This window comes from Taudactylus pleione, unplaced genomic scaffold (genome assembly GCF_031769625.1).
Source record: "Taudactylus pleione unplaced genomic scaffold, aTauple2 ptg000707l, whole genome shotgun sequence".
NCBI lineage: Eukaryota > Metazoa > Chordata > Amphibia > Anura > Myobatrachidae > Taudactylus > Taudactylus pleione.
In genome coordinates, this window is record NW_028285109.1 from 2,654,763 (window position 1) to 2,671,189 (window position 16,427).

Sequence of the window (16,427 nt, forward strand, 5' to 3'; positions counted from 1 at the left end):
AGGGTCAGACCTGAGTTATATTAGACTGGTGGGCATAAGACGCACTTCACCAATAGAAATATTTATGCAAGGATACTTAAACTAGCAGACCGTTTTTGGGGTTGTATGTATAATCTAACACGGCTATACAGATACACGTCTCTAATGGAACAGGCTCAGGTATAGAGTCCTGTTCTACGACCTTCTTGTCTCGACTAAAATTTTGCTAGTTTCCACAGTATTTTCTACTACACATCTCCAGACTGAAGTCCGTGCTGTAGAGCAGTGGTCTTGGCCCACTGAAGCTACTCTCTATACCTAATGTGGTGGGTTGCTGTGTGATGGTAAAGGTCAGTGACATTCTACATAGCGTCCAGAGGGATTCTGGTCGCTCAAAGGTAAGAGCTTACTAATGCCTCGGATGATGCTCCTAATTCATGCAACCTGACATACATAGCTTTATTCTCCCTTACGCACCCTAGCTGCTGTCCTAGCAGCCATCCGCTCTTTTACTCAGTTGGCTCTACACTTTAGAGTGTTCCTGGAGTGTGGGTGGTGCATAATTACAACACTGGATTGGCGACACTATTCTACTAGAACCTGTTAAGGTTCTGGACCGAAGCACACCTATAGGCTATTGCACATCTTTACATAAGTGTGATCCGCGCAGGGGACCTGGTTGGGTTCCTGTTCAGTATCTGTTGATATTTTTATCACACTCACATGGTTGTCCTAGTGCTCTGGCCTTGTTGTATGGGATGCTTCCCTATATTGATAGCTCTCCCTGGGTGGCTGTTGCATTCGTGCTGTTTTACTGTTAGATTCCTGGTTGTTTTCATACTATGTTCGGGCCAGCAGTTGGTACTGACTACGCACTTACATCATGTTGGAAGTTGTCTGTTATTTCCTTTTAACGGCAGCATTTCAGTTCCTGTTTTATCCCTGTTTTCAAAATGGGTTGTACTTCCGTCTGACCCTCTGAAAGGTATTGTAGTCTCAATCCTCTCTCTCTCTCTCTCTCTCTCTCTCTCTCTCGTCTCTCTCTCTCTCTCTCTCTCTCTCTCTCTCTCTCGTCTCACGCCCAGTGGGATCTCCACTCGTTGGCGACTTCTATGGTCTAGCCCTTCCACTGGTTAGCAACTTTGTTGTAGTTGGACCTCAAGGATGGTTCGGGGCGACTGTTCAGTCTTGTCTTTTGCCTCCCTGCATACTCTTGTTGGGAGTCTGTGGACAGGATCAGCTCTATCTGTAGTTTGGTATTGTTATACTTTTATATATACGATTATGTGCTGGGATTCTGCTGTCTGCGGCTGCTGCAGCTGCCTGTTTAGACTAGTAAGGTTCTCGAGTTTGTGCTCGTTTACTGCCATTCTCCTATAGATTCTTGTTGGGGCTCTCTGCCACCAACAGTCCGGTTTGGTCTATTTCAGCTGAGATTACAGATTCTGTCGTTTCCCACCTGTGTTTGTTCTCTCAACAGCTGTTCTGTTCCTTTTGACTTGCACTGTAAGTTGTGGAATTTTCTGTGACTGTTTAGTGAGGAGTAGTGTTTGTCTCCTGTGCTACGACACTTGTTCCTCAGCTTCCGCTGGGCCTCAGGTTCTTGGCGGTCCCTGTTTCGGTTTGGCCAAGGGATCAGCAAGTTCCCCGCGCTCCCACCCGGGAGGTTGGCTTTGGGACGTCCCCACTGTCTTGAACTCCAGTGTCCCCTAGTGGATGAAGGAGAAAACAGGATTTTGGTACTTACCGATAAATCCCTTTCTCCGATTCCACAGGGGACACTGGACGCTCGCCCAGCGCTGCGTACCTGCCGTTTTGTTTGGTTTCTATAGTTGTGTGACTGCAGGGTTCCCTGCAGTGGGTTCCTCTGTTCTACTTCAGTCGGTCTTGTTCCGTTCTGTGGTCTTCTCCTTTTCCTCGTTTTTTTTTTTTTTCCTGTTGTCCTCCGTCTCCTCTCGGGCTCAGTTCTTAAACTGGGGCTGATGGGGCATAGAGGGGGAGGAGCCAGTCACACTTCTAAATTATTTAAAGTGCCAGGCTCTGCTCTAGCACCGTCTATACCCCACTGTCTTGACTCCAGTGTCCCCTGTGGAATCGGAGAAAGGGATTAATCGGTAAGTACCAAAATCCTGTTTTTTTGGCGCAGTCTGCGGGATAAGCCTGATTGTGGCATGAGCTCCAGAAAAGTCAAAAGAGAGAGGTTTTGCAGCACTTGCGCTTTCTGACATGTGGAGTGTTCTCTATTCTCCATCTGTTTTAATTATCTGCTTTTGCTGCAATCTCTGAAGCTGCCCTGCCACCAGCAACAACTGTAGATGGCACCAACACACCTTGTGAGTAGGCTTGCTCAATCTGCTCTACTGGAGACCTTGGCACCGTCCTCATGGTCGAAGGGGAAGTAACCCATAGAGAAGCCAGTCATTGAATTCTTTGACTTTTGTGGATTTAATAGTGAAATCATAAAATCCTGGCTTCCATATCTGATGACCATGCCAACAAGGTCTGAGTTAGTAACACCACAGTGCTCTGGTGCAGGAGGGGTCATTTATATCTGGTGGTTCAGAACAGCGGCACCAAGGTGACTCTTATGCCACCTCTATCATTCAAATGAATCCAAAGATGTAATGACTCCTGCGAGTCACACATGTAGCCCTGAGGGCTTCAGAAGCAGCAGCAGGACATTACTGCCCTGAGGTCTGTCTTCCATATTTCTGGAGACCATTTTGGCTTGGGGGGTGCTAGTTCTTGATGCAGGGATTCTAGAAGTCATAATTTTGTTTGGTAAAGTTAGATACATTGAACAGATTAAATTTAGTTGAAACAGGGAGGAGGTGATTAATCCCTCACTGGCAGTCCAAGGATCGTGAGAGGAAAACACAAATATCTTCATCGAAGTGAAAGTCAGATTATGCTCCATGCTGATTCAAGTATAAAATAACAAACAATCTGGGCTTGGACTATTACCTGCTAACATTTGTATTAAAACTAGTGACCCGTCCCAGCATTGTACGGGAGCAATTTTGAATTTACAGCAATAGTGTTTTTTTTAACCGAGCTCTTATTAGACTGCCTTGTAGACAACATTGGTCCGTTTTCCTCCCGATGTCAACACAAAAAGATTTAGTTTTGACGTGCCACGCAAAAGGACCACGTAAAGTTTCCATGAGAAAACAACAGTGTCCACTTAGGTCAACTCCAGCCACATTAAGTTCCTGCCTCTGGGCTTTATTTATTGCCAAAGCAGACTTACCAGGAATTGGACTCGTTTGAAATTAAAGAATCGTTTTTCACATAAATGAAATAGGAATGGTAAAAAAAAGGGACAAACTGACAATTTGTATCAGTAAACAGGGCTTACATCAATTTTTCTGGAGAAACTGGATAATATGTATCGATCTCTACATATTATGACATAAAGGCCATCGTTACGATATATCTTTAACGGTTTAGGCGGCGTAAGTTAAGAAAGTGCTCGGACGTTTGTTTTTTTTATTGAATTGCTTCACTAAAATAGTCACTGCTCGGCTCCCTTTTGTGATACATTAATGTTACATACACCTAAACTTTCCTCGACAAATGCTCTATAGAGTAGTGAAAACTCCATCAAAATCTGTCCAGTGGTTCTCATGATTAGCCCGAATAAACGGACACCTACCATGAAAATGCCCCATATATGGTATTTGTAATGTACACTCCACTCAAAGTTGCTGTTAAGTGTATCATCCATATTTAGAACTATTGATGAGCAATAAACGTTACTTATGCCTGTAGATCCTTCTCTGTTCCTACAAGATGCCTGTACCTGCTGTATTTCTGTGACCTACAGATAAAAGTCCCTGGGAGGAGCTGTCTGCTACCCAGCTGTCCCCATCCAAACTATGGTTCGAATATTCCAGCCACATGCACCATCAAAGAGGTGCTGCAGCAACTATACATGCATCCCCAAATTGAATGGTTTTTAGGTGCTAGAAAATGAGATTAAAGACAGATAACGCTTAGTCAGTTAGTGTCTGGTGACTAGATAAAGTGGTAAAAAATGGCAGGATATGGATGGTAAAAGGGAAAACCAAGACAAATTTGTCAAACTGCCCCTCACCGTAGAACCCTATGCAGCCGGATGTGAATATGGTTGTCAAGTACATTGCTCTCAAGACCGCTTCTTTCTTTGTAATAAGTCAGTCTTCTGGTTTGGTCTGATGATTTATAAACTGACGCTCGCCTGTTGATTAGTCGATATGATCAATTTCTCTAGCATCCAATCTGGGGGCACACTACTCACCATGGTGTGTAGATAGCACTTGTTTGTACCATAAGGTTGGTAAACACTGGATGATGAGTGCAGGGCTGTTATATCGTACCGGGGGTACATATCAGAGCGATGTTATGTAAAACGGAACGATCACTCGTCCGTCCTTCATTAACATGAATGGGAACACATGCTATATCATCAGGTTCGATGTGCAGCACATCAAATCTGACGCGCCGCATGTGACAGCGGGAGCATGCATATCATGTATACACACTGCGCGATATGTTATGATTTGGCCAAATCGTATAGACTTAGGGCCTGGTTCAGAGGCGATTGCTGTTTGCGAGCGCTCGCTCTGAATCAGGGCGTTTTTAATTTATTTATTTTCTTTTCCGCCTCCAGGCCGCTCACATAGCTGTGGGTGACCACCCACAGCTTGTGCAAGCGGCCTGGCGATGGTCGCGATTATCGCGACCATCAGGCTTGCGAAGAGAGCCTGTGGTAGGGTCTCTGCTCCCGCAAGCCCGAGTGGACTTCCTGCTCTAATAGAGCAGGAAGTCCATTACTGACATCACAAGTGATGTCAGTAGGACCGCCAACAAACGCCAGGTGTTCCTAAGGGAACGCCTGCGTTTGTGCAGCCACCCCCCCCCTCCCCGCCTACAAAACGGGGCGAGCTGTCAATCAACATCGACAACCGCCCCGTCTTGTAGCGAGCCCCAGAGTGACTGAACTTCATGGGTACGCCGGAGTGGTGTCAGTGCCTCACCCATCCATCTGGCGTATGAGGTTACTGGGGACGATGGTCTCTACCTTCGAGACCATCCAGTATGCCCACTTCCACTTGTGAACTCTCCAGTGGGATATTTTCCGAAATTGGACGGGTCGCTCGGACGACCTCGCCTCTCAGTTTTTGGTTCTGTCAAACAGCACTCGTCATTCCCTTCAATGGTGGCTGATTTCCAATCACCTACTCCAGGGTCGGTCCTTGGTCACTCCCAACTGTTTCATTGTGACTGAAGACGCAAGTCTCAGCGGTTGGGGAGCGGTGGCGTCGAACCTTTGTCTTCAGGGTCTTGGTTGTCATCGGAGACGGTTTTGCCTATCAATGTGCTGGAACTCCAGGCCATCTATCTGGCTCTGTTGGGAGCCCAGTCCCTCCTGGCCAGCCAGTGAGGATTCAATCAGACAACGCCACAGCGGTGGCGTATGTAAACCACCAAGGCGGCACCAAAAGCGTGGTTGCCATGGCAGAGGCAAGTCGCATTTTTGCTTGGGTGGACATGTTTGTCTCGGCACTATCGGCAGTGTTCATTCGGGGGGTGGAAAATTGGGAGACGGACTTCCTCAGCTGGACCACCTTCCTGCCAGAGGAGTGGTCTCTCCACCCAGAAGTTTTCCAGCTGTTGGTCCGGAAGTGGGAACTCCCGGAAGTGGACCTGATGGCGTCTCGGCACAATTACAAGGTCTCTCGATTTTGTGCGTGCCCAGTTTGGAGCCACTAGAATCACTGGAACATGTTGCTCCTTGACCCGCCGGAGTACCCACGGTAACATGGGAATCGGAGGAAAACTGTAGGCCAGACGGAAGTTCCAAGGAACAGTCATGGCATCCACTGCGAAGGCCAATGGGTTTCGGGATGGCTATTGCCTCGGCTCAGCGGGTCTTTGAGTTGGGGGCTTTGTCTTGCAAACCACTGTTTCTTATCTTCCATAACGATCGGGCTGTTCTCCGAACAGTCCCTTTGTTTCAACCGAAGGTTGTTTCTGCTTTCCACCTGAACCAGGTTTGTTTTTTGTTTTTTTGTTTGTTTGTTTTTATTGTATTTTCACCATCAGAACCTTCCCGGGAACAGGACGATCTGTCGCTGTTGGACGTCATCCGGGCCCTGCGGATCTACTTGGACAGAACATCAGACTTATGTCACACGGACTACTTTCTGGTCCCCTACGATGCCCACAAACATGGCTGGCCATTGCACGGTGGCTCCGCTCAGTCATTTCTGGGGCTTATTCTGATGCTGGCGCTCGCACCTGCCAAAGTGTCGGCTCATTCCACTCGGACCGTGGCGGCTTCCTGGGCGGCGCACCACGGAGCCTCAACTGAACAAGTTTGTCGTGCAGCTACCTGGTCCTCTGTACACACGTTTACGTGATTTTTACAGGTTTCATATTTTTGCCTCCGGCGACACCCACTTTGGGCGTACAGTTCTCCGGTCAGGCAACCTGAGCGTTCCCTCCCCTGGGGGCGGCTTTTGAACGTCCCATGGTCCAGTGTCCCCCAGCCTTGAGAAAAGGGGATTTTTGGTACTTACCGTTGTATCATTTTCTCTGAGTCAGGCTGAGGAACAGTGCGTTCCCTCCCTCACGCTCAGTCGTGTTGAGTGGTAGTTTTTACACGGTTGGTCCCTACGGGGCCATTTTTCTTTGTTTTCGGTATGACAGTGTCACTGAGTTACTGCTTCTCCTTACCAGGCACTTTTCAATTTGTACGGAGTCATGGGGTTGCAGAGGGGAGTAAAATTTACAGAGTTAGTTAGTGCCAGCTCCTTCCATTCCCACCTACAACCCATGGTCCAGTGTCCCCCAGCCTGACTCATAAAAGGATTCAACGGTAAGTACCAAAAATCCTCTTTTCACGTAGACCCGGACCTTTGAAACTTTGCTTGCCACTATCTCTCTTTATGTTAGATCTATTATTTCTATTTATCTCCACACCTACAGCTATGCTTGAAATTAAAACTGAGTTCCTGAGGGGTGGGGTTGGTTACAGATAGAGAAGAGGAGCTTTTGTCTCCCACTGGGTCAACCTGCAAGTTAACACACATGTAGCACTAACATAAGTCTACGGGAAAGGGATTTAACGGTGAGCATACTTTTCCATTTTTTCTTGGCTCACCAGGGTCTCCCACACACTGTGATGTCCGTGTCCACATATCTTGCTGGTAGAAATAGGGTCCTCTCAACACACTATATAATATACAGTCTTGGATAAAGGAAAGCAGCCTTCAGAAAGAATGCCCCCTTTAAAAAGCCTATTTAGAGCTAGCACAATTATACAAGAAGCCATGCTTTTGAAGCCCAGTGACTAGATTGGCAATATATTGCCATTCTTCCTCTTCACCCCAGTTTCCTAAAATATTAAACATTTTCAAACTAGCAACCATGTAGCAAAAAGAAGTACATCTGCTAGGAGGATCTACAGAATCAAGTGTGCTGTGGATTTACAGATCTCAAATGTATAGTGTCCATTCTGGCACCCTGCACCTGTCACAACCCGTGCAGTTCCTTTTCCTGCCTGGGGCGTCGCTCTCTGCTCTGATGCTTCTCAGCACTCAGCTGATGCAACACTGCTGATATACAGAGTGTGCTAGAAGCACCAGAGCAAAGAGTGACACCCCGGGCCGGAAAGAGGAACTGCACGTGTTGTGACACTAAGGGCCATATTCAATTTGATGGCGAAAAAGTTAGAGGTCAGACTTTTTCACCATCATCGCAGGTTTTTCGGGGATAAAGTATCGAGCGCGTGCCTGCTTTATCCCCGTATTCAATTACGATCGTGCATAAACGGGACACTGGGGGAAAGGTATGTATCGAAAATATCAGGGAATTTTCGAGAAATGTTCCTTGGACCCACCTAAAGATATCGGGGGTTTTAAATAGCCGCAGCAGGTGCATAAATGCGCCTATGAAGAAGGGATGCAGAATAGCACTTAGCTTTTTTTTTTTGCAAAAACAAAAAACTACTTCCATCAAACTTGGGGTACATGAAAATGGGTGTAAGCATATTTTTAAGTCCGTTAAATGATTTTTAAAAATTCTTCAAAAGTGCGGCTGCCACTACAACCCACAATGAAGAAAACTGCCGCAACCATTGGGAACCCCTCAGGAATAAATTGCGCTAGTTTAGAAGTTTGTCCCCCCAAAATTTTTTATTTTTTTGCCCCCAGAATTAAAGTACATTGTTGGGGGTGTCCTGACAATTTTTTTTTGCACAGATAACTTTTAAAGGACACTCCCACGGGTGCAGGTATTTTTTTTAAGCCTGCACCATTAAACCCCAATTCTGCACTTTATTTCGCCATGTAAAACATGGTAAAATGTTTTTTAATAAAGACTTTTTGCACAGGTGAAAATGACGTCATCGGCGATAAATGGCTTTTCGCAGCCTAATTGAATACCCCCCTGTGTGGGTATTCAATTAGGTGTGAGAATAGCAAAAATTAATTAGGTATGGGGTTTTTCATTTTGTTTAAGCGCTGGGAGGTTTGTTTGTTTTTTGTTTGTTTTGTTATTTGTTTTTTTGCGCACCTCCAGAACACGACCAATGTTTCCTAAAATCCATATTTTTAGGAAAAATGGTCAGGAAATGCTATGGGACCACGGCAGCACCCCTCCTAATGACTAAACAATTGGAAGTTGCCAATTAGCTTAGTCTAATGACTCGCCCTCTGAGGCAGTGTCTTCTTCCTCCAGCGTCAGGACTCGGTCTACTGCAGAAGTGGTGTGTTGTCTGAGTGTGTGTAAGTATGTGTGAGTGTGTGTGTGAGAGCCCCCCCTCCCCTTGGAGGCAGCAGCATGGATAACTACATCTTCCAGCAGCCCCCTTGACTGCCAGCAGCCCTCTCCCCAGTGCAAACATGGAGGGGAGATCACTGGGAGCCGTGGAGACCACCGGAGAGGGAAAGTAGTTTTGTTTTTTTATTTCTTGCACTGCAGAGTTTTCAGTGCTGAAAACCCTGCGTGTATTTTTTTATATTGAATACCGTGGGTATCGGGAGTGCACATTCCCACGGTATTACAAAATTGGTCGCGAGGTCCGCTTTATTTTTTTGCAGAGAAAATTTCGCTCCCAGTATCTTTCTGAATCCTCCCCATGCAGCTGGCTAAGAATAGCACGTACAATTGTAATTATCTTACATTCTGTTAGAGCTGCTACTTTCATGCTGTTCATGTTTTTTGTTTTCCCATAATATCTCTGCCTGTTATGTGCTGTGGTATATGCACCATGCTTTATTATACATTTTAGCTATCACTAACCTCCTCTCATCTCTGAGGACGTGATATTAATACACAATATGTTCTCTCTGCCTGTTTTTGCTCTAGCATTACTTCAGCACCGTGGCACTGGTCGCAAATTTGAGCCTGTCATTAATTGATGCCTGCATTCTCTTTTGGATATCCTTTTAGCTGCCATTTGCTCCTTAACCATTTCAGCTTCTATTCATTTACCTCTCTGCTGTTGGGCTGACCTGTGGGCCACTGATTTGTTGGACGGCGTGATATGTAGCAATGTTGCTACCTGCATCAGATGTACATTTATGAGGCTGTGCATCCCATCACTTGTGCATTTCCTTTCATTTATGTATATGTAAAGGTGCATATATGTGAGCTGCTTCCGCCGCCGCCATGGTCCTGGTTCGTTTGCGTCGATAGAAGTCTGAAAGTGTATTTGTATGACTTTATATAATATGTATTTTTATCATTGTGCCTTATACATGTGTTGCATTTCATATTTACAAGTTACAGCTATAGAACAAAATGAGGGCAGTATACAGTACTCTGGGGGGGTATATTTACTAAATTGCGGGTTTTTAAAAGTGGAGATGTTGCCCATAGCAACCAATCAGATTCAAGCTATTCTCTTCTAGAAGGTGCTAAATAAATGTTAAGTAGAATCTGATTGGTTGCTATGGGTAACATCTCCACTTCTAAAAATCCGCACTTTAGTAAATATACCCCCTCAGTATCTAACATTTGTGTCATTGCACAGTTGTCAATTCTCTCATGACTCCTCCTTATTTCTGTGCTCCATTCCCGGTTTAGGCGCAGTCTGACCTTGCCTCACTGGCTTTCATTCCTCTGGCTTTTCTTGACACTGCTTTATGCTGGTGGATATCCTTCCTTGAAGGTTTTTGCTGTTTTCTATCCATGTTCCTTACTTTTATGTTTGCTTTTTGAGGTTGGTTGCTTTCTACAGTACATCTTACATTTTAATGTGACATCACAGAATTGAAGTTGAGGTGCACTTCTCTTATCTTTTCTTTGGGTCTTTAGGTCTGGTTTTCTGTGTTTATTCAATGGAATAAACTAAATTGAATCAGGGTTTTTTAGTTTTATTAATGTTTAATTCCGATGATGATGATCAGATAATGTGGCAGTAGTGAAACATGGTCTAATTAATTAATATTTATTTCTACAAATGAGTTTCCTTTTATTATCAGCCCTGAGAGAAATATTTAACAAAAAGGATTTGAAAGTGTGTGTTAATGTTTATTACCATTTCTCACACACTCACTCACACATTCACGCACTCACACATTCACACACTCACTCACACACTCACTCATTCACACACTCACTCACACATTCTCACACTCACTCACACTCACTCACACATTCTCACACTCACACATTCTCACACTCACTCACACATTCTCGCACATTCTCGCACTCGCACATTCTCGCACTCGCACATTCTCGCACTCGCACATTCTCGCACTCGCACATTCTCGCACATTCTCGCACATTCTCGCCCTCTCTCTCGCCCTCTCTCTCGCCCTCTCTCTCGCCCTCTCTCTCGCCCTCTCTCTCGCCCTCTCTCTCGCCCTCTCTCTCGCCCTCTCTCTCGCCCTCTCTCTCGCCCTCTCTCTCGCCCTCTCTCTCGCCCTCTCTCTCGCTCTCTCTCTCGCCGTCTCACCCTCTCTCTCTGTCTCACCCTCTCTCTCTGTCTCACCCTCTCTCTCTGTCTCACCCTCTCTCTCTGTCTCACCCCCTCTCTCTCTGTCTCACCCCCTCTCTCTCTGTCTCACCCTCTCTCTCTGTCTCACCCTCTCTCTCTGTCTCACCCTCTCTCTCTGTCTCACCCTCTCTCTCTGTCTCACCCTCTCTCTCTGTCTCTCACCCTCTCTCTCTGTCTCTCACCCTCTCTCTCTGTCTCTCACCCTCTCTCTCTGTCTCTCACCCTCTCTCTCTGTCTCTCACCCTCTCTCTCTGTCTCTCACCCTCTCTCTCTGTCTCTCACCCTCTCTCTCTGTCTCTCACCCTCTCTCTCTGTCTCTCACCCTCTCTCTCTGTCTCTCACCCTCTCTCTCTGTCTCTCACCCTCTCTCTCTGTCTCTCACCCTCTCTCACCCTCTCTCTCTGTCTCTCACCCTCTCTCACCCTCTCTCTCTGTCTCTCACCCTCTCTCTCTGTCTCTCACCCTCTCTCTCTGTCTTGCTCTGGCTCTGTTGCTCTCTCGCACTCACACAGTGGGGAATTCAATGAGGCGAGAGTTTGCAAAAGGCAAAAAACTCGCACTCTGCCTTATAATTCGCCTTCATGCGCGGACCCGAGATATGCACAGTTCAATTAGAAATGTGAATTCGCACTACTCGCAGTGAGTGTGTGTGCAAATTTTGTCCAAAAAAGTGAAAACTTTGTTAGCAGAATCATGTAGAAGACTGTTAGTGGTCATAAGGAATGTAGCGTTCCCGCTAGGCTGTTTTAGCGGGGCGCGGCGCCCTGCCCTATTTCTGGAAGGCAAAAAGCGCCCTGCCCTCCAGAAGGAGGGCAAAAAGCGCCCTGCCCTAACAGCCTGCGGGAACTGTCTTCACCCGCGGGTCGCAGTGTCCAGCGGGTGAAGAAATGTGCGGTGACCTGGTCACCGCCGGAGAATAGACGCCGGGCGCATGCGCCCGGCATCTATTCTCCCTGTCTGCAGGGCTTGGGGGCTGCCCGGCGTGTCCGTAAGTGCCGGGCACGCCCCCAAGAGTGACGAAAAGGGGACGCGTCTTATAGACATGCCCCCTTTTCAATGACCACGCCCCCTTCTCGGACGCGCCTGCGGCGCGCGCACGAACATGCCCTCTCTAGCTCCGGCGCCCTGCCTCGCGCCGGAGCTAGAGTGAACACTAAGGAATGTATTGTATGCTTTTAAAAGGTGTAAAATGGCTGATTTGTGCATTTTAAAAAAAAAGGGAAATAACTGTAAAAAGCTGTAGAATTTAATTTAATTACAAAGGAATTAAACGGAAAATGCAAAAAAAAAAAAGGAGAAAACAAAGATGCTTTTGGGTTAATTTGAGGCAACTTCAAAAACGAAAACAATAATTTTTCTTTTGTAAATACTTTCATTAAATTTGGGGTGCATTATTTACCTTAAAAAAAAAAAACTTATTTTATTTTGGGGTAATGTGAGGCCTATTTTTTTTTTTTTTTTTTACCCCAAAAAATATTTAATTATTGGCCCAATTAAGCTAATTGAAAAATTCCAAAATGCCTAATCATTAGGGGGTGTTCAAGGGGTTCTAAAGCAAGTCCCGACATTTTTACCTTAAAATATATAGATTTGCCCAACCTTTTCACTTGCTCAGGGGGGTGCAAACAAAAACAGGCGAATTTACGCTGAAAAAGAAATGCGGGTTTGGAATTGAATTGCAAATGTAATTTGCAGGGCAAATATGCAGTGATTTCACCTTGTGGGACCAAACTCTCACCTAATTGAATTCTCCCCTCTCTCACACATACACACACACTACATAAGTTTAGTCAGACGTTAGTTAACCTGTTCTCTAGTCTAGTTTAGCACAAACACAATGCAGATTAGCAAAAATATATATGTTTTATTATGTGCCACAAAAACTATTTTAAATTGTTTTTATTTATAGTTTTAAAGTTTACACCTACAAATATGCATTATGCAGTATAAGCAGGAGACATGATCAGTGTACAAAAATAACCCATCATTCTGATACACATAAACAAATAAAAAGAGGCTATTAAATCTGGTATGCCAGACAAAAACAGGACACAGTACATACAACACCAATCGAGGGGGAACACAACATTAAGGGTAAAAAAGGAAACTGGGGTACTTATGCCACAAAGAAAATAGAGCAGGCAAGTAGTATCTCACATAATACATAAAACCTTCATACACTAGACAACAGGTTCTCAAACTCTGTCCTCAGGACCACAAACAGTGCATGTTTTCCAGGTCTCCACACTAAATCAAGTGATATAATTAGTTCCACCTATAGACCTTTTAAAATGTGTTGGTGAGTAAATGATTACACCTGTGCACCTGCTGGGTGACCTGCAAAACGTGAACTGCGTGGGGTCCTGAGGACCAAGTTTGAGAACCACTCACTAGACGTTATATTAGATCACAGGTTCTCAAACTCGTCCTCAGGACCCCAAACAGTGCATGTTTTCCAGGTCTCCTGCAAAAATCACAAGTGAAATAATTATCTCCACCTGTGGATCTTTTAAAATGTGTCAGTGAGTAATGACTACACCTGTTCACCTGCTGGGTTACCTGCAAAACGTGAACTGTGTGGGGTCCTGAAGACCGAGTTTGAGAACCACTGTATTAGATGTGAAGTGGGTTCCCCTAGCGCCATTCAGGTCCACATAACACGTAACCAGGAAAATAGTGGGAAACCGTGTAACATATATGAACTCTGCTTAATAAAAAGGATCAGTGAAATGCATTTATACCCCAGCACCTAACACCACCAGAGCGATTTGCTCTGATGTCAACCCAACTACTTAAGGCAGGCGTGTATCAGACAAAAATCATATCGATACAGATAAACCAACAAAATATACACTAGCCATCATCTACAAAACATGGACAACAAAATATAACAACCACCCACCAGTTCCCCCTACCCTGTAAGACCATACCTTCAACTTACAGCATACCTGGATCCCTAAATAACTACTCTACAACTATGAAGACATGGGGGCAACTATTCACATAATAGCCTAACCAAATAGAAAACCTAAACAAAGAAAAAAGGATAACATGATGGATCAAACCTACGACTAAATCAATTACAGAAAAACAAATAATGACGACGAGACATTTACAGGATATGACCGTATTAAAACATTCAAATAGAATTTAAAAGTGTGAAGAATAAAGCAACGATAAAATAGAATTAAAAATAACAAAGAAGGGCGATACGTCAAGTGCACTTAAATCAAACAAGGAGGATCATCTCTTCCCAAGGCATGCCAGTTAAACTATTTTGAGGCATGTGTAAAGGACAAGGCAGCAATGAAAACATCACTGTTCTGATAATGCAGTCTTAATAAGAAATGTCCACGGGGGATTCTTAGCATTGGTAAATGGAAAATCCAAACAGCAGCAAACTGAGAAGCACTGGAGGCTTGCCCGCAGGCAGTAGTCAAGCAGGATTCCAGAAACCAGTCAGGAGTACAATCTTCCACTCTCCCAGACAATCCAACCGAACACACTCCAGCACAACGGATGCGGTCTAACATCCACAACCCTGGCCCAGCACACCCCCAACTGAGAATCCAAGGAGGTCTGCCAATCGAGGGCACCACAGTCCACATAGATGGATAAACGATGCTCATTCCTGTCAACCTTACCCCCATCTCCTGCATATTATGACAGAAAGGGTCATAGACAACGCTGGTATCTTAGCTGTTATTCTTTATTCCGAAGCATTTATAGCCTGTAGAAGCTGTTCCATAACGACCACAAATGATATAGCCAAGGCAAGAGAGAACAGCTTGGAGTTCAAAGCCAGACCATGGGATAGGTCAGCCGGCCAACAGCATGGAAAATACAATAGCAAAGTTCTGCAAAGTAGCACTGAATGGGAGACTTGAAAGATGAGGACAGCCAAACAGAAAGGATGATAGGAGTACCCTATCCTCATAGAGCTCCAAACAGCTTACAGAAGGAGCAAAGACTTAAACAATGATCTTAAAAGCAGGAGGCACACTAGTACTAACTACAGTTCCCCAAGATGATGGTGAGCAGGAGTACACAGCAGGAAGCCAGAGGTGTGAATTCCATGGCAGGAGCAGGCACTGGGGAGCAGTCCACAGGCAGTACCCGCCAGGTGAGAGATCTACAAATCAGCGAAGCAGGAAAGTGCAGTAATTGTGTGGCCTGGAGTCCAGGAGCGGAGGTACAGCAGCCGGGAGAGCACTGAAGTGGAGAGCAGCAACTAATATGACTGTGACATGCAAGAGGACCGTACAGCCAGGCGGCACCACAGAGATGGACATAGACAGGTCTACCAGCAGCGGGACCCAGGAGATAATTCAGCAACTGGAGAGGTCAGTTGCTGTGAGAGACCCCCACGATCAGCAGAGAAGCCGGCAGGAGGTAGCAAAGATGACACCTCAGTCTCTGCAGCACAAGGAGGCCCCACGGCAGCATAGAACGGTAGGGAGAAGCACACAAGAACTGGAACCTGGCCAAATCTTACCCAGGGTGCTAGAGGAAGGTCCAGCACAGATGAAAGGTAAATTATTCTTCCAGTGGCCACAGGATAGTCCAACAGGATTTATAGGCTGGAGAGCAGTAGGACTCACGTCCTACTCAATGTCAATCCAGACCAAGCCCCACAAAAACTATTTTAACATGGATATTTGAAACAATGGTTACAACTGAAATTACACATTCTTTCTTACTTTACTTTAAAAAAAAAAAGTTACTCAAAAAAATTGTTTCAAGTACATTTTATTACGACATTGTAGAATAATACCTAATTTAACAATAAGTCAAAGAAAGTGGCAGAAATTACTTCTCACAAATGGGTGTTTTTTTTTCTCTGACAAAAATATTGCTAGTTTCACACTTCACATAATGCTGTAGTTGAAAAATGTATGCAAATAAAAACACGTCTTGCATCATGATGGCTGCCTTTAAGAAATGTAACAATAGAGCTCATTACTAGCATGGCATGAAGGGGAAAGAAATGCACAGCAACCAACAATTGGCTTTTATCTGTTCAGTGCAAGTTAGACAGTGTAACAAAGTTGTCTGGTTTCTGTAGGCCAATGAATGCAAAGTTAGTAAATGAGCCCTTTTCTATTTTTGATCTCCACTTACCTCAGAAAAGTTGTTTGTGAACAGGTTGTGCTAGTTCATTTATATAGAGCAGATTCTTTGCCATTCCTGAAATGAAGCACAATTAGTCATCCTGCAGACAGGCCTTACGTAGTTAGCAGGGGTTGCATGAAGTGTATGTGAGCAATTACATTTTTTTATTTGGTTGTAACTCTTCAGGGCCCCTTGTTATTTGTGAACTGTATATTTTCTTCTCTTAATGTACAGATTGCTCTCTTTTTTGTTTTTTCCTTTTTTTTGTTTTTTTATAATGTATGTATAATATTCATTTTATGGCAACATCTGCAGTCACTAGTGTTATTTAGGATTTGTTAGTTAT

General features: G+C 44.9%; 1 protein-coding gene across 2 annotated transcripts in view; it reads left to right on the plus strand.

Moving 5' to 3' along the window:
• The window catches only part of TMEM87A (transmembrane protein 87A), a 79,542-nt gene that overhangs the window by 44,869 nt on the left and 18,246 nt on the right, over positions 1-16,427 (plus strand). Inside the window, exon 12 of one of the 2 annotated variants that reach the window (XM_088456498.1) lies at positions 10,054-10,122. In XM_088456498.1, the coding sequence (XP_088312624.1) occupies positions 10,054-10,122 (69 nt within the window). Of the gene's footprint in view, positions 1-9,333; positions 9,406-10,053; positions 10,123-16,427 lie in introns of both variants that reach the window. The other variant, XM_088456497.1, reaches the window with a different exon arrangement.